This window comes from Lithobates pipiens, unplaced genomic scaffold (genome assembly GCF_037356315.1).
Source record: "Lithobates pipiens isolate NorthernLeopardFrog02 unplaced genomic scaffold, aLitPip1_a1.2 Scaffold_18, whole genome shotgun sequence".
In the NCBI taxonomy this organism is placed as follows: Eukaryota; Metazoa; Chordata; class Amphibia; order Anura; family Ranidae; genus Lithobates; species Lithobates pipiens.
This window is the reverse complement of record NW_027507758.1, coordinates 1,452,265-1,476,805: the sequence shown is the minus strand read 5'-3', so window position 1 is coordinate 1,476,805 and position 24,541 is coordinate 1,452,265. Positions and strand designations below refer to the sequence as shown.

Genomic DNA, 24,541 nt, shown 5'->3' with positions numbered 1-24,541 from the left:
AGAAGCTTCCTCCCACTGTGTATTGTTTACACAGGAAGGAGGAAGTGATGTCATTCTCCTCGAGGCGGGCTTTTTGACCGGACTACGAGGAGAAGACTAATAGTAAGTGTGCACCAACACTACACTGACATGTAGGTACACACAGGCACACAAACCCCCCCCCCGATCGCCCCCCGATCCCCCCCCGCCCCCCCTCCCCCCCCAGTCACAGTGTCACTGATTGCATTGATCATTTCTTTACTGATCAATGCATTCAGTGTCAGTTGTGACAGTAAAAACTGTCAGGACAGTTAGTGTTAGGTCCAGGGTAGCCCCCTATCACCCCCCAATAAAGATTTAACCCCCTGATTGCCCCTAGAGTTAACCCTTTCACCCCCTTTTGCCAGTGTCACTAAGCGATCATTTTTCTGATCGCTGCATGTGTCGCTACTGTCGCTAAGTAGCTAGTTATTTTTTTAGGTTCACCGCCAGGTTTTTATAGCGCTAGGTACCCCGATATACTACCCAATAATGGTTTTAACCCCCTGATTGCCGCTAGTTAACCCTTTCACCCCCTTTTGCCAGTGTCACTAAGCGATCATTTTTCTGATCGCTGCATCAGTGTCGCTAGTGTCGCTAGGTAGCTAGTTATTTTTTTAAGTTCACCGCCAGGTTTTTATAGCACTAGGTACCCCGATATACTACCCAATAATGGTTTTAACCCCCTGATTGCTGCTAGTTAACCCTTTCACCCCCTTTCACCAGCGATCACAGTATAAGTGTCACTGGTGACGCTGGTTAGCCAGTTAGTTATTTTGGTTCCCCGTCAGGTTTTTATATAGCGCCAGGGACCCCCATATACTACCTAATAAAAATTTGAACCCCCTGATTGCCCCTAGTTAACCCTTTCACCACTGATCACCGTATAAGTGTTACGGGTGACTCTGGTTAGTTTGTTTTTTATAGCATCAGGGCACCCACCATTTATTACCCAATAAAGGTTTAACCCCCTGATCACCCGGCGGGTGATATCAATTAGGTTTTAGGGTCAGGGTCTGCGTCGCCCCAGGCAGCGCTAGGTTAGTGCCAGTACCGCTAACACCCACATGCAAAGCATAAACCTCCTGTAGTGGTATAGAATCTGAACAGATCAATATCTGATCTGATCAGATCTATACTAGCGTCCCCAGCAGTTTAGGGTTCCAAAAAAATGCATTGTTAGCGGGATCAGCCCAGATACCTGCTAGCACCTGCGTTTTGCCCCTCTGCCCAGCCCACCCAAGTGCAGTATCGATCGATCACTGTCACTTACAAAACACTAAACACATAACTGCAGCGATCGCAGAGTCAGGCCTGATCCCTGCAATCGCTAACAGTTTTTTTGGTAGCATTTTATATTTAAATCCGGAAGGCAGTGCTTGGTTTTCGGGGTCCCGTACGCGGCTAGGCTCCCAAAAAGTCCCCCACATGTGGTATCCCCATACTCGGGAGAAGCAGCAGAATTTATTTTGGGGTGTAATTTGACTTCTGCCCATAGCATGTGTGAGCAATATATCATTTAGTGACAACTTTGTGCAAAAAAAAAAAAAGTTTGTAATCTTCCCGCAACTTGTGGCAAAATATAAAATATTTCATGGACTCAACATGCCTCTCAGTAAATAGCTTGGGGTGTCTACTTTCCAAAATGGGGTCATTTGGGGGGGTTTTGTGCTATTTTGGCATTTTATGGCCTTCGAAACTGTGATAGGTAGTGAGGAGTTAAATCAAAAATTTGCACCCTTAGAAATCCTGAAGGCAGTGATTGGTTTTCGGGGTGCCGTGCGTGACTAGACTCCCAAAAAGTCCCACACATGTGGTATCCCCATACTCAGGAGAAGCAGCAGAATATATTTTGGGGTGAAATTCCACATATAACCATGGCATGTGTGAGCAATATATCATTTAGTGACAACTTTTTGTAAAAAAAAATTTTTTTTTTTTTTTTGTCATTATTCAATCCCTTAGGACAAATGGACTATGCGGGGTCCTCTGTGCGGGGTCCTCTGTGCGGGGTCCTCTGTGCGGGGTCCTCTGTGCGGGGTCCTCTGTGCGGGGTCCTCTCTATGGACTCCTCTCTGTGGGGTCCTCTCTGTGGGGTCCTCTGTATGGAGTCCTCTCTGTGGGGTCCTCTCTGTGGGGTCCTCTCTGCGGGGTCCTCTGTGTGGGGTCCTCTCTATGGACTCCTCTCTGTGGGGTCCTCTGTATGGAGTCCTCTCTGTGGGGTCCTCTCTGCGGGGTCCTCTCTGTGGGGTCCTCTGTATGGAGTCCTCTGTGTGGGGTCCTCTGTGTGGGGTCCTCTGTATGGACTCCTCTCTATGGACTCCTCTCTGCGGGGTCCTCTCTGCGGGGTCCTCTCTGCGGGGTCCTCTGTGCGGGGTCCTCTCTATGGACTCCTCTCTGCGGGGTCCTCTCTATGGACTCCTCTCTGCGGGGTCCTCTCTGCGTAGTCCTCTGTGCGGGGTCCTCTGTGCGGGGTCCTCTCTATGGACTCCTCTCTGCGGGGTCCTCTCTGCGGGGTCCTCTGTGCGGGGTCCTCTCTATGGACTCCTCTCTGCGGGGTCCTCTCTGCGGGGTCCTCTGTGCGGGGTCCTCTCTATGGACTCCTCTCTGTGGGGTCCTCTCTTTGGGGTCCTCTGTGGGGTAATCAGGTGTTGGTGGCCCTCTCTTTCCTCGGATTTCTATCATGGTGATTCTATTAGCGGAGTCTGATCGCAGGGACCCCAGTCAGGTTCTTAGACCCTCCCCTGCTTAGTTGGAGACTCCGCCTTATCCTGTATGGTGGGATCCCTCCCATGGAGCGCATTGCGCCCCCCTCTGACACCGGAGGATCCGTCTGTTACTTCTACCCCTGTGATCTCCCCGTCTCCAGTCACATGTGGGCGATGAGTGAGGAGGGGGGGTGAGAAGAATGGGTGAGTGAGGAGGGGGAGTGATGAATAATGAGGGGGAGGGATGAGTAATAAGGGGGAGGGAGGAGTGAGAGGGGGAGTGTGGAGGGGGAGGGGTGAGTGATGAGGAGGAGGGGTGAGTGATGAGGGGTCAGTGAGGAGGGGGAAGGATGAATAATGAGGGGGGATGAGTGATGAGGGGGGTGTGGAGGGGGAGGGGTCAGTGAGGAGGGGGAGGAGTCAGTCTTATTCTAGGACGATATGAAGGGGGAGGGGTGAGTGATGAGGAGGAGGGGGAGTGATGAATAATGAGGGGGAGGGATGAGTAATGAGGGGGAGGGAGGAGTGAGAGGGGGAGTGTGGAGGGGGAGGGGTGAGTGATGAGGGGGGGAGGGGTGAGTGATGAGGAGGAGGGGTGAGTGATGAGGGGTCAGTGAGGAGGGGGAAGGATGAATAATGAGGGGGGATGAGTGATGAGGGGGGTGTGGAGGGGGAGGGGTCAGTGAGGAGGAGGAGGAGTCAGTCTTATTCTAGGATGATATGAAGGGGAGGGGAGTGTGAAGGATCCTCCTATCAGGAAATGGTTGCAGACATAGGACACGCCCCCTAGAGGGTGTATTTTCTCTGGACCGGAGCGCGGAGGGGAATTTCCTCTCCGGATTGCTGAAAATCCTTCACAAGATCTTTCTCATCACTTCCCCGAACCAACCATGTGATTGGCTATATGATGGGAGGAGCCGAGCCGTGCCGTGATTGGCTATATTATGCTGCTATTATCAAGTCCCACCCCCAGCGACTCAGTGACTCCTCCCCCTTCATCACCTATAATCTGAGATTTCTGTAGACCCCGCCTCCTCTCCACCCCATTTAAAGAGCCCGCCCCGGCGCTGAGTATCCGGTCACATGAGCGGGGCGGAAGTGACGTCACCCGGAAGAGAGGTGAGGACAGCAGGGGGCGCCCGGAGATCGGTGAGTCTGTGTATGGAATGTGACGTCACCGGTGCCCGGATCTCCGACCGAGAGGATCGTCTCCGTGTGTGAGACCGGCGGGGGGAGGTGCTACACCGAACGTGCTGACCCGCCCCTGCAGTGTGACCACACCCCCACAGCGCCTCCCCCTAGAATGACCACACCCCCACACGCAGCTCCTCCCCCATACAATGACCACACCCCCACACAACTCCTCCCACATACAATGACCACACACAGCTCCTCCCCCCCATAGAATGACCACACACAGCCCCTCCCCCATAGAATGACCACACACAGCCCCTCCCCCATAGAATGACCACACACAGCCCCTCCCCCCCCCATAGAATGACCACACACAGCCCCTCCCCCCCCATAGAATGACCACACACAGCCCCTCCCCCCCCATAGAATGACCACACACAGCCCCTCCCCCCCCATAGAATGACCACACACAGTCCCTCCCCCCCATAGAATGACCACACACAGCCCCTCCCCCCCCCATAGAATGACCACACACAGCCCCTCCCCCCCCATAGAATGACCACACACAGCCCCTCCCCCCCCCATAGAATGACCACACACAGCCCCTCCCCCCCATAGAATGACCACACACAGCCCCTCCCCCCCCATAGAATGACCACACACAGCCCCCCCCCCCATAGAATGACCACACACAGCCCCTCCCCCCCCCCATAGAATGACCACACACAGCTCCTCTCCCATAGAAGGACCACACCCCCACACAGCTCCTCCCCCTTAAAATGACCACGCCCCCTCCACCTATATCTTCTCTTCTCTCCTCTCCCCCTCCATCCATGTGCTCTCTCTTCTCCCCGCCCACTCCATGACTCCTCTGATTGGCTAATGAGGAGCACAGACATTAGTGACGGTAATTCTTTGCTCTTCCTCCTCCTCTCAGGTTTCCGCCATGTTGGTACAGCTGGACGGGAAGTTGCAGGCCCAGCCGGTGGAGGTGTTGCGGCAGCGATGGTTCCCGGATGGACACATCGACTATCTGATCAGATGGAGGTTGCAGAATGTGGAGGAAGTGGGCGGGGGAAAGGGGACCCCCTCCGAGACGGACAGCAAGACCCCCAATATTCAGATGTGGATGTCCGCAAAGGAAGTTCACACCAACTGCCCCTCCCTGCTGGGCATGGGCAGACCTGGGGGGCGGGGCTTCACAGGAGAAAAGAATTCAGGTCCGCCCAATGAGGAGTCTCTTCAGGAGATGAGCGAGGATGTGCGGAGTCTGGTCCACCGAGCCTCCAGACAGGTGTGCCAGAGCTCCGCCCCTGACTCCACCCTCCTCCACACCATTCATGTGCTCAGTGCCTACGCCGCCATTGGCTCCCTGGCCGGGGTCTTCAAGGAGACCGGAGCTCTGGATCTTCTGATGAAGCTGCTTTGTAATCCCCAGAAGGAGATCCGCAACCACGCCTGCAAGATGTTACGTGCCCTCGCGTCACATGACACAGGTGGGAGGTCCTTAGAGTGCAGTGATTGGAGGGTCAGCCAGGGGGCGGGATAAGGAGGTAATATCTGACCAATTGGCATCACTGATAACTGTTGGGTAATACCGGTGCCATGTTCTGTATCGGGTCCAGTACTGAGGTATGATGGGTAATGATGACATCATGTTCTGTATCGGGTCAAGTACTGAGGTATGATGGGTGGTGATGACATCATGTTCTGTATCGGGTCCAGTACTGAGGTATGATGGGTGGTGATGACATCATGTTCTGTATCGGGTCCAGTACTGAGGTATGATGGGTAATGATGACATCATGTTCTGTAGTTGGGTCCAGTTCTAAGGTATGATGGGTAATGATGACATCATGTTCTGTAGAGTCGGGTCCAGTACTGAGGTATGATGGGTAATGATGACATCATGTTCTGTATCGGGTCAAGTACTGAGGTATGATGGGTGGTGATGACATCATGTTCTGTATCGGGTCCAGTACTGAGGTATGATGGGTAATGATGACATCATGTTCTGTATCGGGTCCAGTTCTAAGGTATGATGGGTAATGATGACATCATGTTCTGTAGTTGGGTCCAGTTCTAAGGTATGATGGGTAATGATGACATCATGTTCTGTAGAGTCGGGTCCAGTACTGAGGTATGATGGGTAATGATGACATCATGTTCTGTAGAGTCGGGTCCAGTACTGAGGTATGATGGGTAATGATGACATCATGCTTTGTAGAGTCGGGTCCAGTACTGAGGTATGATGGGTAATGATGACATCATGTTCTGTAGAGGCGGGTCCAGTACTGAGGTATGATGGGTAATGATGACATCATGTTCTGTAGAGTCGGGTCCAGTACTGAGGTATGATGGGTAATGATGACATCATGTTCTGTAGAGTCGGGTCCAGTACTGAGGTGTGATGGGAAATAATGGCGCCATGTTTTTCAGGGAGTCGGGCCCACGTTCTCCTCGCGCTCAGTCAGCAGGACGGGATAGAAGAACACATGGATTTCGAGTCGCGCTTCACGTTGCTCCAACTCTTTGCTGAGACAACCAGCTCAGAAGAACATTGTATCTCCTTTGAAGGGGTACACCTACCTCAGGTATGTGCCAGGTTGTGGCCCTTTTTCCCTGTTTGTGGTCTGTAGAATGACCCCCTGTGGTTCTCGTGGCAGATTCCGGGGAAGCAGCTCTTCTCATTGGTGAAGAGATACCTGTGTGTGACCTCCATGATGGACCAGCTGAGCAGTGACCGGCCCGATGGTGAGACCTCCTCGCTGCAGAGACGCTTCGATTTCAGCATGGCCATGGGCAGCCTGATCTGTGAACTGGTGCGGGTGATGGGCTGGAGGGAAAACGTCAGTAAATCCTCCATTGATAGGAAAGTCTTCCCTCCATGTCGGAGGATCTCGCACAGAAAACATCGATTGAAGGTGCGATCAGACTTCTCCCACAGAGAGGATTACGCCGAGTACCTGAAGCGGGTTCTTCTCCCCGGCATGGCGGTGCGGATGGTGGAGGACTGTGAGCCGCTGAAAGCTGGAGATGAGGGAGTCTTCCTACAAAGCCTCAATGGACTTCCTCCTGCAGAGGTAACTTCCGTACACACTGTGAGTGGTGGTGGTGGTGGGGGGGGGGGGGCACTGCTGAGCCCATTTTATTCTTGGAGTATGATGGTGGGGGTGGGGTGTGCCGGTGTCACATAAGCTGCCCATACACTGTTCAGATTTCATCTGGTTCCTGAGCGGTGCTATTTGGCTGCTAGTGGGGCACATATAACCCAGCTAGTGGCCAAGGAAGAGGTTAAATGCGCCCATGAAGCACTGCTGCCAAATCGCATTGCATGCGCTTCGGCAGTGGTGCCCATTCATATCAATGGGCAGGAGTGGTGGGGGAGGGGTATACACCACTCCAAATGTGCTGCTTGCAAGACTTTTTTTTAAGATCCTGCCAGCGCATCGCCTCGGTGTGAAAGGGCTCTCTTTCACACAGACTGCAGGGGAGCCGTTTTGCAGGCACTTTACAGGCGCTATTTTTAGCCCAAAAGCGCCTGAAAAACGCCCCAATGGGAAAGGTGTGTTAGATCAAGAGGGATTAAAAAAAAAAAATAATAATAATAATAATAATAAAAAAGGAAAAAAATAAATAAAATAAAATCGGCCTAACATATCGGCCCCAAAAAAACGGCATCATATATCGGCCGCCATGATTTCTAAATATCGGCATCGGCCAGAGAAAAACCCATATCGGTCGACCTCTAAGCACGATTGTGGATCAGGCACAGGGTTCCCACCGGGCAGCAATGGATTGACCAAGTGAATGATATGATAATCGGGGAAAACTGAACCTACCAGCATAGGAACGCACCGCACAAATTCTATACTATGTGGCAGAGGTGGCTCGAGGTTCGGGGGCTGGCCCCTCATCATCTTATACAGGTTCGGGGGCTAGCCCCTCATCATCTTATACAGGTTATTACGGGGCTGGCCCCTCATCATCTTATACAGGTTCGGGGGCTAGCCCCTCATCATCTTATACAGGTTATTACGGGGCTGGCCCCTCATCATCTTATACAGGTTCGGGGGCTAGCCCCTCATCATCTTATACAGGTTATTACGGGGCTGGCCCCTCATCATCTTATACAGGTTCGGGGGCTGGCCCCTCATCATCTTATACAGGTTCCGGGGCTAGCCCCTCATCATCTTATACAGGTTATTACGGGGCTGACTCCGGGGTCCGGAACACGGTGGAACTTGGAGAGTAATAAGCAATTAGTGGAGCTGCTTTTTTTTTCTTCTCTCTCTCAATAAATAGGCATGGGGGGGAAAGCGGAGTCGGGTCAGGCTGGGTACTAGAGAAATGAGTGGTGTACCGGATTCTTTTCACATATGGCTGTTATGAAGTATGTTGTGGTCTCAGAGGGAATATTATTTCTTTTTGACTTCGTTTTGCCTCCCCCTTTTCTTCTGTTTTTTTTTTTTTTTTTTCCCCATTTAGACTGTAACCTTTTTATTTTTTTGGTTCCTGCTGCTTCACAAGTCGGATACATTATGTGTATTTGTATTACCACCATCTCTGTTTTGATTCTCTGTACAATTGTTCAGAGTGGCCTTCTGGTCGATGTTTGGCCGAGGAATCAGCATTATTGTATGACTGCACTATATGTCTATGTATGGCTTGTACCAATGTATTTTTTTTGTAATAAAAACTTTTTTGATTTAAAAAAATGTTGGAGGTGGTGAAACGTAGACGGTACATCATGGAGTCGGACGAGAAGATCAATGCAGTTCCTGGCCATAAGATCACCAAATCGGGTGAGTGTATCCGGGCAACTGAGCAATAATCTCAGGAGGGAGTATCTGTGTCGGGGGAGGAGGAGGAGGGAGTATCTGTGTCGGGGGAGGAGGAGGAGGGAGTATCTGTGTCGGGGGAGGAGGAGGAGGGAGTATCTGTGTCGGAGGAGGAGGAGGGAGTATCTGTGTCGGGGGGAGGAGGGAGTGTCTGTGTTGGGGGAGGGGAGGGAGGAAGTAGCTGTGTGTGTCGGAAGAGGGGAGGGAGGAAGTAGCTGTGTGTGTCGGAAGAGGGGAGGGAGGAAGTAGCTGTGTGTGTCGGGAGAGGGGAGGGAGGAAGTAGCTGTGTGTGTCGGGAGAGGGGAGGGAGGAAGTAGCTGTGTGTGTCGGGAGAGGGGAGGGAGGAAGTAGCTGTGTGTGTGTGTGTGTGTCGGGGGAGGGGAGGGAGGAAGTAGCTGTGTGTGTGTCGGGAGAGGGGAGGGAGGAAGTAGCCGTGTGTGTGTCGGGGGAGGGGAGGGAGGAAGTAGCCGTGTGTGTGTCGGGGGAGGGGAGGGAGGAAGTAGCCGTGTGTGTGTGTCGGGAGAGGGGAGGGAGGAAGTAGCCGTGTGTGTGTCGGGGGAGGGGAGGGAGGAAGTAGCCGTGTGTGTGTCGGGGGAGGGGAGGGAGGAAGTAGCCGTGTGTGTGTGTCGGGAGAGGGGAGGGAGGAAGTAGCTGTGTGTGTCGGGAGAGGGGAGGGAGGAAGTAGCTGTGTGTGTCGGAAGAGGGGAGGGAGGAAGTAGCTGTGTGTCGGAAGAGGGGAGGGAGGAAGTAGCTGTGTGTGTCGGGAGAGGGGAGGGAGGAAGTAGCTGTGTGTGTCGGAATAGGGGAGGGAGGAAGTAGCTGTGTGTGTCGGGAGAGGGGAGGGAGGAAGTAGCTGTGTGTGTGTGTGTGTGTGTGTCGGAAGAGGGGAGGGAGGAAGTAGCTGTGTGTGTCGGAAGAGGGGAGGGAGGAAGTAGCTGTGTGTGTCGGAAGAGGGGAGGGAGGAAGTAGCTGTGTGTGTCGGAAGAGGGGAGGGAGGAAGTAGCTGTGTGTGTCGGGGGAGGGGAGGGAGGAAGTAGCTGTGTGTGTCGGGAGAGGGGAGGGAGGAAGTAGCTGTGTGTGTCGGGAGAGGGGAGGGAGGAAGTAGCTGTGTGTGTCGGGAGAGGGGAGGGAGGAAGTAGCTGTGTGTGTCGGGGGAGGGGAGGGAGGAAGTAGCTGTGTGTGTCGGGGGAGGGGAGGGAGGAAGTAGCTGTGTGTGTCGGGGGAGGGGAGGGAGGAAGTAGCTGTGTGTGTGTGTGTGTGTGTGTGTGTGTCGGAAGAGGGGAGGGAGGAAGTAGCTGTGTGTGTCGGGGGAGGGAGGGAGTGTCTGTGTGTGTGTGTCGGAGGAGGGGAGGGAGGAAGTAGCTGTGTGTCGGAGGAGGGGAGGGAGGAAGTAGCTGTGTGTCGGAGGAGGGGAGGGAGGAAGTAGCTGTGTGTGTCGGAGGAGGGGAGGGAGGAAGTAGCTGTGTGTCGGAGGAGGGGAGGGAGGAAGTAGCTGTGTGTCGGAGGAGGGGAGGGAGGAAGTAGCTGTGTGTCGGAGGAGGGGAGGGAGGAAGTAGCTGTGTGTGTCGGAGGAGGGGAGGGAGGAAGTAGCTGTGTGTGTCGGAGGAGGGGAGGGAGGAAGTAGCTGTGTGTGTCGGAGGAGGGGAGGGAGGAAGTAGCTGTGTGTGTCGGAGGAGGGGAGGGAGGAAGTAGCTGTGTGTCGGAGGAGGGGAGGGAGGAAGTAGCTGTGTGTCGGAGGAGGGGAGGGAGGAAGTAGCTGTATGTCGGGGGGGTATCTCTCTCCATGTCCTGGTTGGACGGTGCCGTAGTCTTCCTCAGGTATTTATACTGTTGGTGGTGTAACGGGCCCCTGGAACCGGCACGGTATACCTCTGGTGTTGGGGCTCGGGACCGATGCGTGTTGATTGGAGGAATATTCCGAGGATGGGGGTTTCTGTTTCGTGGAGTTCAGGAATTCGGTTTTCTTCTCCTTCAGGGATCCCGGCGTTGTCCTCAGGCGGCGGCACCTCGTCTCCTCCAGATCAGATTGGCGGCACCATCAGGCGGGAGGATTGGTGGGAGATTCTATTCTTTATCCAGCAGCTGGAGGAGGAGACTCAGAGGAGGGTGATGGAGATGATTGGAGGCTCTTTGGAAAAGGTCAGCTTTTATTGGTAGATCTCAGATTTTTATATATATATAATTTCTTTCTTCACTTTTTCCATCAATTTTTCCTCTTCGTCTTAAAGGGCCGGCTGCCTCTTGTCCAGATGTCGGTGTCTGTGGAAGTAGCGCAGGAAATGCTAGCGATGATTGTGAAGAACTGTCATGGCCATCTTCTGTGTGACCTGCAGACCTCACATGTCTATAACCAGTTCTATGGAAAAGTGAAGTCCCATGACGGTGATGATGCCTCTCCCACTAGCCCCACGCCAAGCGTATCACAGGTGGGAACAGGGCGGGGGGTGAGCACTGGATCCTCTGATCTGCAGACACTGAACACTCTTCTCATGCTGGAAGGGATGGAGCTCTCCGAGAAGACAGGAGGTGAGGATGACCATGGACTCCGAGGTGTGGTGAGGAGAGAGCCTCTTCTCCTCCCCAGACTGGTGACATGGAGGGAGGGGGTGTACAGGGGTCTGTCCTCTCCAGACTGGTGACATGGAGGGAGGGGGTGTACAGGGGTCTGTCCTCTCCAGACTGGTGACATGGAGGGAGGGGGTGTACAGGGGTCTGTCCTCCCCAGACTGGTGACATGGAGGGAGGGGGTGTACAGGGGGTCTGTCCTCTCCAGACTGGTGACATGGAGGGAGGGGGTGTACGGGGGTCTGTCCTCCCCAGACTGGTGACATGGAGGGAGGGGGTGTACAGGGGTCTGTCCTCTCCAGACATGGAGGGAGGGGGTGTACGGGGGTCTGTCCTCTCCAGACTGGTGACATGGAGGGAGGGGGTGTACGGGGGTCTGTCCTCTCCAGACTGGTGACATGGAGGGAGGGGGTGTACGGGGGTCTGTCCTCTCCAGACTGGTGACATGGAGGGAGGGGGTGTACAGGGGTCTGTCCTCTCCAGACTGGTGACATGGAGGGAGGGGGTGTACGGGGGTCTGTCCTCCCCAGACTGGTGACATGGAGGGAGGGGGTGTACGGGGGTCTGTCCTCCCCAGACTGGTGACATGGAGGGAGGGGGTGTACAGGGGGTCTGTCCTCTCCAGACTGGTGACATGGAGGGAGGGGGTGTACGGGGGTCTGTCCTCCCCAGACTGGTGACATGGAGGGAGGGGATGTACGGGGGTCTGTCCTCTCCAGACTGGTGACATGGAGGGAGGGGATGTACGGGGGTCTGTCATCTCCAGACTGGTGACATGGAGGGAGGGGGTGTACGGGGGTCTGTCCTCTCCAGACTGGTGACATGGAGGGAGGGGGTGTACGGGGGTCTGTCCTCTCCAGACTGGTGACATGGAGGGAGGGGGTGTACGGGGGTCTGTCCTCTCCAGACTGGTGACATGGAGGGAGGGGGTGTACGGGGGTCTGTCCTCTCCAGACTGGTGACATGGAGGGAGGGGGTGTATGGGGGTCTGTCCTCCCCAGACTGGTGACATGGAGGGAGGGGGTGTACGGGGGTCTGTCCTCTCCAGACTGGTGACATGGAGGGAGGGGGTGTACAGGGGTCTGTCCTCTACAGACTGGTGACATGGAGGGAGGGGGTGTACGGGGGTCTGTCCTCTCCAGACTGGTGACATTTTAGGAGGTAAACTAGGCTATGGGAAGAGAGTCCAGAGGTAGAGATAATCGGTGTGGAACATATTCCAGAGGGTAGTATTGGGGGCATTAGTGGTAGGTTAACTAAAGCACATAAACCGAAGGTAAGTACAGTAACTAGTCCTAGTTGCAATCTCGGAACACCCAATAAGAGGATAACGACCGGTGTAAACTACGTGGCCTGTTCACCAATGCCAGGAGCCTGGCGGACAAGATGGGTGAACTAGAGATACTGTTGTACGAGGAGGATTTTGATTTGGTGGGAATTTCAGAGACCTGGTTCTCGTGATTGGCTGGCAAACATTGAAGGGTATTCCCTTTATCGCAAGGATAGAGAGGGTAAAAAAGGGGGAGGGGTATGCCTATACAGTGTCTTGCGAAAGTATTCGGCCCCCTTGAACTTTTCAACCTTTTGCCACATTTCAGGCTTCAAACATAAAGATATAAAATGTTTATTTTTTGTGAAGAATCACCAACAAGTGGGACACAATTGTGAAGTGGAACAAAATCTATTGGATATTATAAACTTTTTTAGAAAATTAAAAAAATGAAAAGTGGGGCGTGCAAAATGATTGGGCCCCCCCTTGCGTTAATACTTTGTAGAGCCGCCTTTTGCTGCGATTACAGCTGCAAGTCGCTTGGGGTGTCTCTATCAGTTTTGCACATCGAGAGACTGAAATTCTTGCCCATTCTTCCTTGCAAAACAGCTGGAGCTCAGTGAGGTTGGATGGAGAGCGTTTGTGAACAGCAGTTTTCAGCTCTTTCCACAGATTCTCGATTGGATTCAGGTCTGGACTTTGACTTGGCCATTCTAACACCTGGATACGTTTATTTGTGAACCATTCCTTTGTAGATTTTGCTGTATGTTTGGGATCATTGTCTTGTTGGAAGGAGGTGGAATCCTTATGGGTAGAGCGCCAAAGGGATGAAGCTAAAGGGCAAAATAATACTGGGAGTATGCTATATGCCCTCTAACCTGAGGGAGGAGGGGGGAGGCGGATCTCCTATCACAATTTGGATTAGCAGCAAGGATGGGAAGTGTTATCATAATGGGGGATTTTAATTATCCAGACATAGACTGGGGGGAACCGCGCATTCATCTAAGGCTCGCCAGTTCCTAAATGTCTTACAGGACAATTTTTTATGGGTCAGATGGTAGACGCACCAACTAGAAATAAAGTGTTACTGGATCTACTGATTACCAACAATACAGACCTGATCACGGATGTGGTAATACGGGGCAATTTAGGGAACAGCGATCACAGGTCATTTGGCTTCAGTATGAATCGCACAAATAGGAAACATAAGGGGAATACAAAGACACTGAATTTTAAAGGAGCCAACTTCCCTAAACTACGAACCTTGCTAGAAGGCATACATTGGGATAAAATCTTAAGAACAAAGAACACGGAGGAGAGATTTAAGAGCATATTAAATAAGGGCATTAGCCAATGCATCTCATTGGGTAACACATTTTAAAAGAGCGAACAAAAGTCTTGGATGGCTTAACTCCAATGTAAAATTGCATATAAAAGCAAAGGCGAAGGCCTTCAAAAAATACAAGGTTGAGGGATCATCATCAGCATTCAGACTTTATAAAGAATGCAACAAGAAATGTAAGGGTGAGATAAGGACGGCTAAGATAGAACATAAAAAGACACATAGCGGAGGAGAAAAGAAATTCTTTAACCACCTCCCGCTGGCCATCAGATGACGGCTGGGCGGTGCAGCTCTTGTTCTCGGTGGAGGTCATATGACAGCCCTCCAGAATGACTGCTCTTGCGCACCCGCGGGGGTGCACTTTGCAGCGATCGGTGGTGAGATGTTTTAGTCTGACACACGACTACACCGATCTCGGTAAAGAGCATCTGATGGAGGCTCTTTACCATGTGATTAGCGATGTGCAATCACGGCTGATCACAATGTAAACAGGAAGAGCCGTTGATCGCCTTTCCTCACTTGTGTCTGACAGACGCAAGCAGAGGAGAGCCGATCAGCTGCTCTCTTGACGGGGGGGGGGGGTCTGTGTTGATTGTTTATCAGCGCAGCCCCCCCTCAGATGCCGCCAGGACCATCAGGGATTGCCACCACACTGGACCACCAGGTATGCCACCCTAGACCACCAGGGAAATGCCAATCGGTGCCCATCCCCAATGCCTGCCTATGCCATCAGCGATGCCTATCAATGCCATCTATCAGTGCCACTTTGCAGTGCCACCCATCAGTTCTGCCCATCAGTGTTGCACATCAGTGCCACCTTATCAAAGCCCATCAGTGAAGGAGAAAATTTACTTATTTACAAAATTTTACAACCGAAACAACTTATTTTTTTTTTATAAATTTGTTTAGCAACACATAAACACAGAGGTGATCAAATGCCACCAAAAGAAAGTTCTATTTGTGGGAACAAAATTATAAAAATTCTGTTTGGGTACAGCGTAGCATGACCACGCAATTTTCATTTAAACGGCGCTTAAAATTGGCCTGGGCAGGAAGGGGGTGTTACTGCCCAGTATTGAAGTAGTCAAGTATGTAAACCGTAGCAAAGGGAGGACAGGCCATATTGGCCCCATAAAGAATGAGGAAGGCCATCTGGTTACAAAGGATGGGGAGATGGTGAAGGTATTGAATTTATTCTTTACGAGGGAATCGGGGGGGGGGGGGGGGGGCTTCAGTAACCAAAACTGCAGTGTTTATCCTCATGACACATCACAGGAAGCCCCTCCATGGTTACCAGAGGACAGCATTAAAATTAGACTTGGGGAAACAACATTAATAAATCACCGGGACCAGATGGCTTGCACCCGAGGGTACTTGGGGAACTCGGTCAAGTAATTGCCAGACCATTGTTCCTAATTTTTAATGACAGTCTAATGACTGGATTGTTAACAGCTGATACTGTTACTCTGCCACATTGCCGCCTCTTCAGCCAGGATTTTAGAGTTGTCATCTGGTATTTCCTGATAGGCCCTGGTACTGAGTAGAGTCTAGCAGCCGTCTGTGGGCGATCTCCCATTCCTGAATGGCCAGATACTCTATATCGCCCAATACACTTCTGAGACGTTCAGTAGCTCTTCTCTGAAATCCATGATTTCGTCCAACTGTCACTCCCAAAGTTATGGTCTCCTGTCAGCTTCACATACAACAGTCTCAGGCCGCTGTAGCCAATACCTTCCGTTGGGCTGTCATCCGCTATCCAGGGACATGCTTGGGATACATGCCACCAGAGGGCTCTGTAACTCATCCAGCCGCATCTCTGCCCAGACCTGCCTGATTAATTCAGCTGTCTGCTCCTTGTGTGCTTTTTCTCCCAAAAACAGCACCCGCAATCCATACTACAACCAGTACCTTTCCTGGACGGAGGGGGGAACTTTTTTTTCCCCTGGTGTCACTGCTCACAGTTCGCAGCGGATAGAATCGAACCATCCCAGCAGGACCTGCTCTGATACCGGTCCTCTGTGCTGTAGCTGCATCTCTCGCAACCTCCTTCTGAATTCCTCTTCCATGGCGGCTGGTATCTGTACCTCTCCTCCTCTCCTGCTATCCGGACCTTGGATCCAGGTGGAGGGTTGGATGTTCCAGACTGCAGGAAGCGTCCCATTGCTTGCCACCAATGTAACGGAATGTCCCACGCTCCGCTTGAGTTATTCCGCTGTCATATACTGCTTCCTCCCAGTGTGAATATAGATATCAGATATTCCAACCGCTGATAACAACAAAGACGACTATACTCGTTCGGTTGCTGAACATGAACTGATTTATTTGAGGTGACACACAAATATATACAGCAGGATGACAATACAAACTGTAACCAGAAACCGAATTAACATGAGCTAATTATCTAATCATTTACCCAGACTAGGTGACTCGGAGATATGACTTTTTCAGGGTAGACTTGCTATCTCCTCACTCTCAACTTACAATACACATAAGTATAAACACATCCCCCAGTTTGCTAGGAGACAAAGCTCTGTTAATGAGACAAACTCTTGGGTTTCCAGATCTCATTAATTAGCATTCCTTTCACTTGCATCTGTCCACCTAGGCCCAAGCTGGCAGAGACCATCATGGCCTCCTTAATAATGTCCTTTTGCATTACATAACAGAATGTCTTCCTAAATGCTTGTAGCTCCCTCAAATGCCAGGGTCCATAGTCGGTAAGTAAGAGGCTAGCATTCAGTCCCCTCCAAAAGCCCCCATCCCGGGTAAGTCTATATCACAAGCCAATGTAGCACCGCTATTTAAAAGGGGCCCAAAATACATCCCTGGGAATTAGACCAGTTAGCCTAACATCAATAGTATGTAAACTCCTTGGAGGGATAAGGGACTATATACAAGACTTTAGTAATGAGAACGGTATCATTAGCAGTAGTCCGCATGGATTCATGAAGAATTGTTCTTGCCAAACTAATCTATTAACCTTTTATGAGGAGGTGAGCTGCCATCTAGATAAAGGAAGGCCCGTAGACGTGGTGTATCTAGATAAAGGAAGGCCCGTAGATGTGGTGTATCTAGATAAAGGAAGGCCCGTAGACGTGGTGTATCTAGATAAAGGAAGGCCCGTAGATGTGGTGTATCTAGATAAAGGAAGGCCCGTAGACGTGGTGTATCTAGATAAAGGAAGGCCCGTAGACGTGGTGTATCTGGATAAAGGAAGGCCCGTAGACGTGGTGTATCTAGATAAAGGAAGGCCCGTAGACGTGGTGTATCTGGATAAAGGAAGGCCCGTAGACGTGGTGTATCTGGATAAAGGAAGGCCCGTAAATGTGGTGTATCTGGATAAAGGAAGGCCCGTAGACGTGGTGTATCTGGATAAAGGAAGGCCCGTAGACGTGGTGTATCTGGATAAAGGAAGGCCCGTAGACGTGGTGTATCTGGATAAAGGAAGGCCCGTAGACGTGGTGTATCTGGATAAAGGAAGGCCCGTAGATGTGGTGTATCTAGATAAAGGAAGGTCCGTAGACGTGGTGTATCTGGATAAAGGAAGGTCCGTAGACGTGGTGTATCTGGATAAAGGAAGGCCCGTAGACGTGGTGTATCTGGATAAAGGAAGGCCCGTAGATGTGGTGTATCTAGATAAAGGAAGGCCCGTAGACGTGGTGTATCTGGATAAAGGAAGGCCTGTAGACGTGGTGTATCTAGATAAAGGAAAGCCTGTAGATGTGGTGTATCTAGATAATGGAAGGCCCGTAGACGTGGTGTATCTGGATAAAGGAAGGCCCGTAGATGTGGTGTTTATAGATAAAGGAAGGCCCGTAGACGTGGTGTATCTGGATAAAGGAAGGCCCGTAGATGTGGTGTTTATAGATAAAGGAAGGCCTGTAGACGTGGTGTATCTAGATAAAGGAAGGCCCGTAGATGTGGTGTATCTAGATAAAGGAAGGCCCGTAGATGTGGTGTATCTAGATAAAGGAAGGTCCGTAGACGTGGTGTATCTGGATTTTGCAAAAGCATTTGACACAGTTCCCCATAAAAGTTTACTGTACAAAATAAGGTGGGTTGGCATGGACAATAGGGCGAGTACATGGATTGAAAACTGGTTACAAGGGCGAGTTCAGAGGGTGGTGATAAATGGGGAGAACTCGGAATGGTCGGGGGTGGGTAGTGGGGTCCCCCAGGATTCTGTGCTGGGACCAATCCTATTTAATTTATTCATAAATGACCTGGAGGAGGGGGATGGGGGAAACAGCTCAATCTCTGTATTTGTGGACGATACTAAGATAAGCCGGGCAATAACTTCTCCGCAGGATGTGGAAACCTTGCAAGAAGATCTGAACAAATGAATGGGGGGAGGCAACATGGCAAATGAGGTTCAATGTAGAAAAATGTAATATAATGTATTTGGGTGGCAAAAATTGAATGCAATCTATAGACTTGGGGGATTTAGGATGGAGAAGGACTGGTGACCCCACAATATATAAATAGTGGACTGGTGACCCCACAATAGGGAGAAAACTTTTCCGCGGAAGGGAGTATAACAAGACTCGTGGCCACTCATTAAAATTAGAAGAAAAGAGGTTTAACCTTAAACTGTGTAGAGGGTTCTTTACTGTAAGAGCTGTAAGGATGTACAATTCCCTTCCACAGGTGGTGGTCTCAGCTGGGGTGGCATCGATGGTTTCAACAAACTTAGATAATCACCTGAATGACCGCAACATACAGGGATATACAATGTAGTACTGACATATAATAACACACATAGGTTGGACTTGATGTCGTTGTTGTGTTTTTTTTTTTTTTTTCAACCTCGCCTACTATGTAACTATGTATACAGGGGTCTGTCCTCTCCAGACGGCTGACATGGATGGGGGGTGTACGGGGGTCTGTCCTCTCCAGACGGCTGACATGGATGGGGGGTGTACGGGGGTCTGTCCTCTCCAGACGGCTGACATGGATGGGGGGTGTACGGGGGTCTGTCCTCTCCAGACGGCTGACATGGATGGGGGGTGTACGGGGGTCTGTCCTCTCCAGACGGCTGACATGGATGGGGGGTGTACGGGGGTCTGTCCTCTCCAGACGGCTGACATGGATGGGGGGTGTACGGGGGTCTGTCCTCTCCAGACGGCTGACATGGATGGGGGGTGTACGGGGGTCTGTCCTCTCCGGTTAGGTAAGTCATTTCAGGGGATATTATTACAGAAAGATCTTTTGTTTCTCCTGCAGGACTGAGCAGTGACCACGATACTGAGATAAAGAGATCCCTTGAAAGCTGTCGGGTTCTGGCACCTGGTGTCCGCCATGTTGGTTTGGAGCATGACTGGAAATTTGCCGACAGGAATGTGGTCCAGGAAGGGGCCAAAGGAGCCCCTGGAAATTCAGACCTCAGGTGCGTATTGCTTTATGGTATAAATAATGCGTGACTCCAATCTGGGGCATATAGGGCTCACCCCCATCCTCAGACTTATGGTATAGATTGTGTGTGCCCCAAGGCTCATGTTTTCTGGATAATAGTGGGGTATATAGGGTGAAGGCACCATAGCTCACACCCGTCCTCCCGCTTTATGGTATAGATTGTGTTTGCCCCTAGGCTCCTGTTCTCAAGGTAGTAGTGGGGTATGTAGGCTGGGAAGGTATTGGCTCCCAATATGGTCCTCTGCTCCTGGACATCCTGACAGTTTGTTGCTCCAGTGATAGGAATAGTTTTTAGTGTGAAGGTTCCTCTTGCCTTTGATTTGGAATTAAGTCTGAAGTTGGCTCTTCTGGAATTTACACTCAGACTTTCTCCGCCAGTGAACAAATGGTCGGTATGTTGGTGGAACTTCTGACATCCCAGATGAAGGACAAGCTGCTGGTGGTGACGTGTCTGCAGTTGACGTACCTGGTCATGTCCAAGTATGACTGGCGGGTCTTGTTTGCCACAGAGGGAGGCGTGAGAGCCGTGTTGGGGTGTATGCAGGAACATCGTTTCTCTGCCGCCGTTCAGCATATAGGGCTCGCGGTAAGTGTAGGACCTGTAGACCAACCTACATACCACAAGTGTCTCCATCTGATAACCTCAATATTCCCGGCAGGTCCTGAAGGTGCTGACGGGTGCGGACGGTTCTGATTCTCGGGGACAGTGGGGACACAACACCCTGAGTCCCGGGGATGCTCAGGTGATAAAGGAGATCTTCTCCAGCATTGGATCTGCAGCCAGCGGCTCCTCCAGCAGCCTCCTCGGGGCCATCCCTGGCGCCATTACCAAGATGATAAGTGTGGAGGGGTGAGGGTGATGCCTATTGTCTGTCTGTACAAAATCTGTATATGTGGACTGATGGCCTTCAATCAGTATGACCCTTCCTCGTTCCTGCACCTCTGTCAGTATGACCCTTCCTCGTTCCTGCACCTCTGTCGGCATGACCCTTTCTCGTTCCTGCACCTCTGTCGGCATGACCCTTCCTCGTTCCTGCACCTCTGTCGGCATGACCCTTCCTCGTTCCTGCACCTCTGTCGGCATGACCCTTCCTCGTTCCTGCACCCCTGTTGGTATGACCCTTCCTCATTCCTGCACCTCTGTCGGCATGACCCTTCCTCGTTCCTGCACCCCTGTTGGTATGACCCTTCCTCGTTCCTGCACCTCTATCAGTATGACCCTTCCTCGTTCCTGCACCTCTATCAGTATGACCCTTCCTCGTTCCTGCACCTCTATCAGTATGACCCTTCCTCGTTCCTGCACCTCTATCAGTATGACCCTTCCTTCTATTATCTGGCAGGTGTTTCCCCTCGGTCTACAATGGTCTCCTGGTCCTCCGGATGCTGATGGAGAACCATAAGGGTTTGTCTGAGCAGCTGTCCAGTATGGAGTTGTCCTCCATCCTCCAGAGCTTCTTGGAGGACCCCTGCAGTTCTATAGATGAGCCTCAGCGCCACCTCCTGTCTCTTCTGCTCCACTGCTGCCCGCAGATCACTGGTAAGAACTGTATTCTATGACTGATGTCGGGAAGTTCAGCCTCCGTTCTGGTCAATGACTTGTATCTGTTGTCAGAGTGTCATAGACTTGAATGGGACATCCCTGCCTCTGTACAAGCATGCCCCATTCATGCCTGTGAGACTTGAATCTGTAAATGTGGGCAGCCATGCACTACATTTTTTACTGTTTAAGTTGCTGACGGTACGGGTGACCACATCCATTGCAGGAAGTAAATGTGGACCTTTTTGGAGGTGGACACCCTGGTGAAAGATCTAGAACAGTGATGGCGAACCTTGGCACCCCAGATGTTTTGGAACTACATTTCCCATGATGCTCCACTACAATGCAAGGTACCAGAGCATCATGGGAAATGTAGTTCCAAAACATCTGGAGTGCCAAGGTTCGCCATCACTGTTCTAGAACATACCCTGATCATTGCACCCTATAGATATCAGGATGTCCTTTTTATTTTGAGATTAGCGTTGGGGTTTAACCCTCTTAGCCTGTCTGAGAAGATGGGAGAGACCACCAATAGTCTGTCCAATGAGATGGGAGAGACCACCAATGAGATGGGAGATACCACCAACTATCTGTCCAATGAAATGGGAGAGATCGTGAATAGTCTGTCCAATTAGATGCTCTGTCCTGTCTCTTGCAGGGTGTAATGCAGGGCTGGCAGTCCAGGAAATGGATCTCTCGTCTTTGCTGAGCGCTCTGAAGGACATTCGGATGTGTCGGGAAATGCTTCCCTCCTTGGAACGATGTGTTTGTGATGATCTCTCCTCACTACGTTGTGATGTGCCACAACTTCTCAGCGACCTCAACTTCTTCCTGCAGCTCCTCTCCTGCCTGGAACAGCTCAAGGACGAGAAACGTCTACAACTCTGTGTGTACAGGTGAGGAGGTGGGTGTATTAAGGCATGTTCCTGGTGTACAGGTGAGGAGGTGGGTGTACTAGGTCACGTTCCTGGTGTACAGGTGAGGAGGTGGGTGTACTAGGTCACGTTCCTGGTGTACAGGTGAGGAGGTGGGTGTATTAAGGCATGTTCCTGGTGTACAGGTGAGGAGGTGGGTGTACTAGGTCACGTTCCTGGTGTACAGGTGAGGAGGTGGGTGTATTAAGGCATGTTCCTGGTGTACAGGTGAGGAGGTGGGTGTATTAAGGCATGTTCCTGGTGTACAGGTGAGGAGGTGGGTGTATTAAGGCATGTTCCTGGTGTACAGGTGAGGAGGTGGGTGTATTAAGGCATGTTCCTGGTGTACAGGTGAGGAGGTGGGTGTATTAAGGCATGTTCCTGGTGTACAGGTGAGGAGGTGGGTGTATTAAGGCATGTTCCTGGTGTACAGGTGAGGGGGTGGGTGTACTAGGTCACGTTCCTGGTGTACAGGTGAGGAGGTGGGTGTACTAGGTCACGTTCCTGGTGTACAGGTGAGGAGGTGGGTGTACTAGGTCACGTTCCTGGTGTACAGGTGAGGAGGTGGGTGTACTAGGTCACGTTCCTGGTGTACAGGTGAGGAGGTGGGTGTACTAGGTCACGTTCCTGGTGTGCAGGTGAGGAGGTGGGTGTACTAGGTCACGTTCCTGGTGTACAGGTGAGGAGGTGGGTGTACTAGGTCACGTTCCTGGTGTACAGGTGAGGAGGTGGGTGTACTAGGTCATGTTCCTGGTGTACAGGTGAGGAGTTGGGCATACTAGGTCACGTTCCTGGTGTACAGGTGAGGAGGTGGGTGTACTAGGTCACGTTCCTGGTGTGCAGGTGAGGAGGTGGGTGTACTAGGTCACGTTCCTGGTGTGCAGGTGAGGAGGTGGGTGTACTAGGTCACGTTCCTGGTGTACAGGTGAGGAGTTGGGTGTACTAGGTCACGTTCCTGGTGTACAGGTGAGGAGTTGGGTGTACTAGGTCACGTTCCTGGTGTACAGGTGAGGAGTTGGGTGTACCAGGTCACCTTCCTGGTGTACAGGTGAGGAGTTGGGTGTACTAGGTCACGTTCCTGGTGTACAGGTGAGGAGCTGGGTGTACCAGGTCACGTTCCTGGTGTACAGGTGAGGAGTTGGGTGTACTAGGTCACGTTCCTGGTGTACAGGTGAGGAGGTGGGTGTACTAGGTCACGTTCCTGGTGTACAGGTGAGGAGGTGGGTGTATTAAGGCATGTTCCTGGTGTACAGGTGAGGAGTTGGGTGTACTAGGTCACGTTCCTGGTGTACAGGTGAGGAGGTGGGCGTACTAGGTCACGTTCCTGGTGTACAGGTGAGGAGGTGGGTGTACTAGGTCACGTTCCTGGTGTACAGGTGAGGAGGTGGGTGTATTAAGGCATGTTCCTGGTGTACAGGTGAGGAGGTGGGTGTATTAAGGCATGTTCCTGGTGTACAGGTGAGGAGGTGGGTGTATTAAGGCATGTTCCTGGTGTACAGGTGAGGAGGTGGGTGTATTAAGGCATGTTCCTGGTGTACAGGTGAGGGGGTGGGTGTACTAGGTCACGTTCCTGGTGTACAGGTGAGGAGGTGGGTGTACTAGGTCACGTTCCTGGTGTACAGGTGAGGAGGTGGGTGTACTAGGTCACGTTCCTGGTGTACAGGTGAGGAGGTGGGTGTACTAGGTCACGTTCCTGGTGTACAGGTGAGGAGGTGGGTGTACTAGGTCACGTTCCTGGTGTGCAGGTGAGGAGGTGGGTGTACTAGGTCACGTTCCTGGTGTACAGGTGAGGAGGTGGGTGTACTAGGTCACGTTCCTGGTGTACAGGTGAGGAGGTGGGTGTACTAGGTCATGTTCCTGGTGTACAGGTGAGGAGTTGGGCATACTAGGTCACGTTCCTGGTGTACAGGTGAGGAGGTGGGTGTACTAGGTCACGTTCCTGGTGTGCAGGTGAGGAGGTGGGTGTACTAGGTCACGTTCCTGGTGTGCAGGTGAGGAGGTGGGTGTACTAGGTCACGTTCCTGGTGTACAGGTGAGGAGTTGGGTGTACTAGGTCACGTTCCTGGTGTACAGGTGAGGAGTTGGGTGTACTAGGTCACGTTCCTGGTGTACAGGTGAGGAGCTGGGTGTACCAGGTCACCTTCCTGGTGTACAGGTGAGGAGTTGGGTGTACTAGGTCACGTTCCTGGTGTACAGGTGAGGAGCTGGGTGTACCAGGTCACGTTCCTGGTGTACAGGTGAGGAGTTGGGTGTACTAGGTCACGTTCCTGGTGTACAGGTGAGGAGGTGGGTGTACTAGGTCACGTTCCTGGTGTACAGGTGAGGAGGTGGGTGTATTAAGGCATGTTCCTGGTGTACAGGTGAGGAGTTGGGTGTACTAGGTCACGTTCCTGGTGTACAGGTGAGGAGGTGGGCGTACTAGGTCACGTTCCTGGTGTACAGGTGAGGAGTTGGGTGTACTAGGTCACGTTCCTGGTGTACAGGTGAGGAGTTGGGTGTACTAGGTCACGTTCCTGGTGTACAGGTGAGGAGGTGGGCGTACTAGGTCACGTTCCTGGTGTACAGGTGAGGAGTTGGGTGTACAGGTGAGGAGTTGGGTGTACAGGTGAGGAGTTGGGTGTACTAGGTCACGTTCCTGGTGTACAGGTGAGGAGGTGGGTGTACTAGGTCACGTTCCTGGTGTACAGGTGAGGAGGTGGGTGTACTAGGTCACGTTCCTGGTGTACAGGTGAGGAGGTGGGTGTACTAGGTCACGTTCCTGGTGTACAGGTGAGGAGGTGGGTGTACTAGGTCACGTTCC

At 51.8% G+C, this 24,541-nt stretch overlaps 1 protein-coding gene across 1 annotated transcript in view; it reads left to right on the top strand.

Moving 5' to 3' along the window:
• Window positions 1-3,487: 3,487 nt before the first annotated feature.
• The window catches only part of LOC143986936 (cullin-9-like), a gene marked incomplete at its 3' end in the record, with an annotated part of 36,881 nt that continues 15,827 nt past the window's right edge, over window positions 3,488-24,541 (top strand). The window contains 12 exon segments of the mRNA XM_077485347.1: window positions 3,488-3,845; window positions 4,798-5,356; window positions 6,300-6,454; window positions 6,527-6,943; window positions 8,587-8,665; window positions 10,677-10,840; window positions 10,930-11,227; window positions 19,102-19,264; window positions 19,669-19,876; window positions 19,950-20,140; window positions 20,631-20,827; window positions 21,486-21,723. Coding sequence (XP_077341473.1) covers window positions 3,810-3,845; window positions 4,798-5,356; window positions 6,300-6,454; window positions 6,527-6,943; window positions 8,587-8,665; window positions 10,677-10,840; window positions 10,930-11,227; window positions 19,102-19,264; window positions 19,669-19,876; window positions 19,950-20,140; window positions 20,631-20,827; window positions 21,486-21,723 — 2,705 coding nt within the window.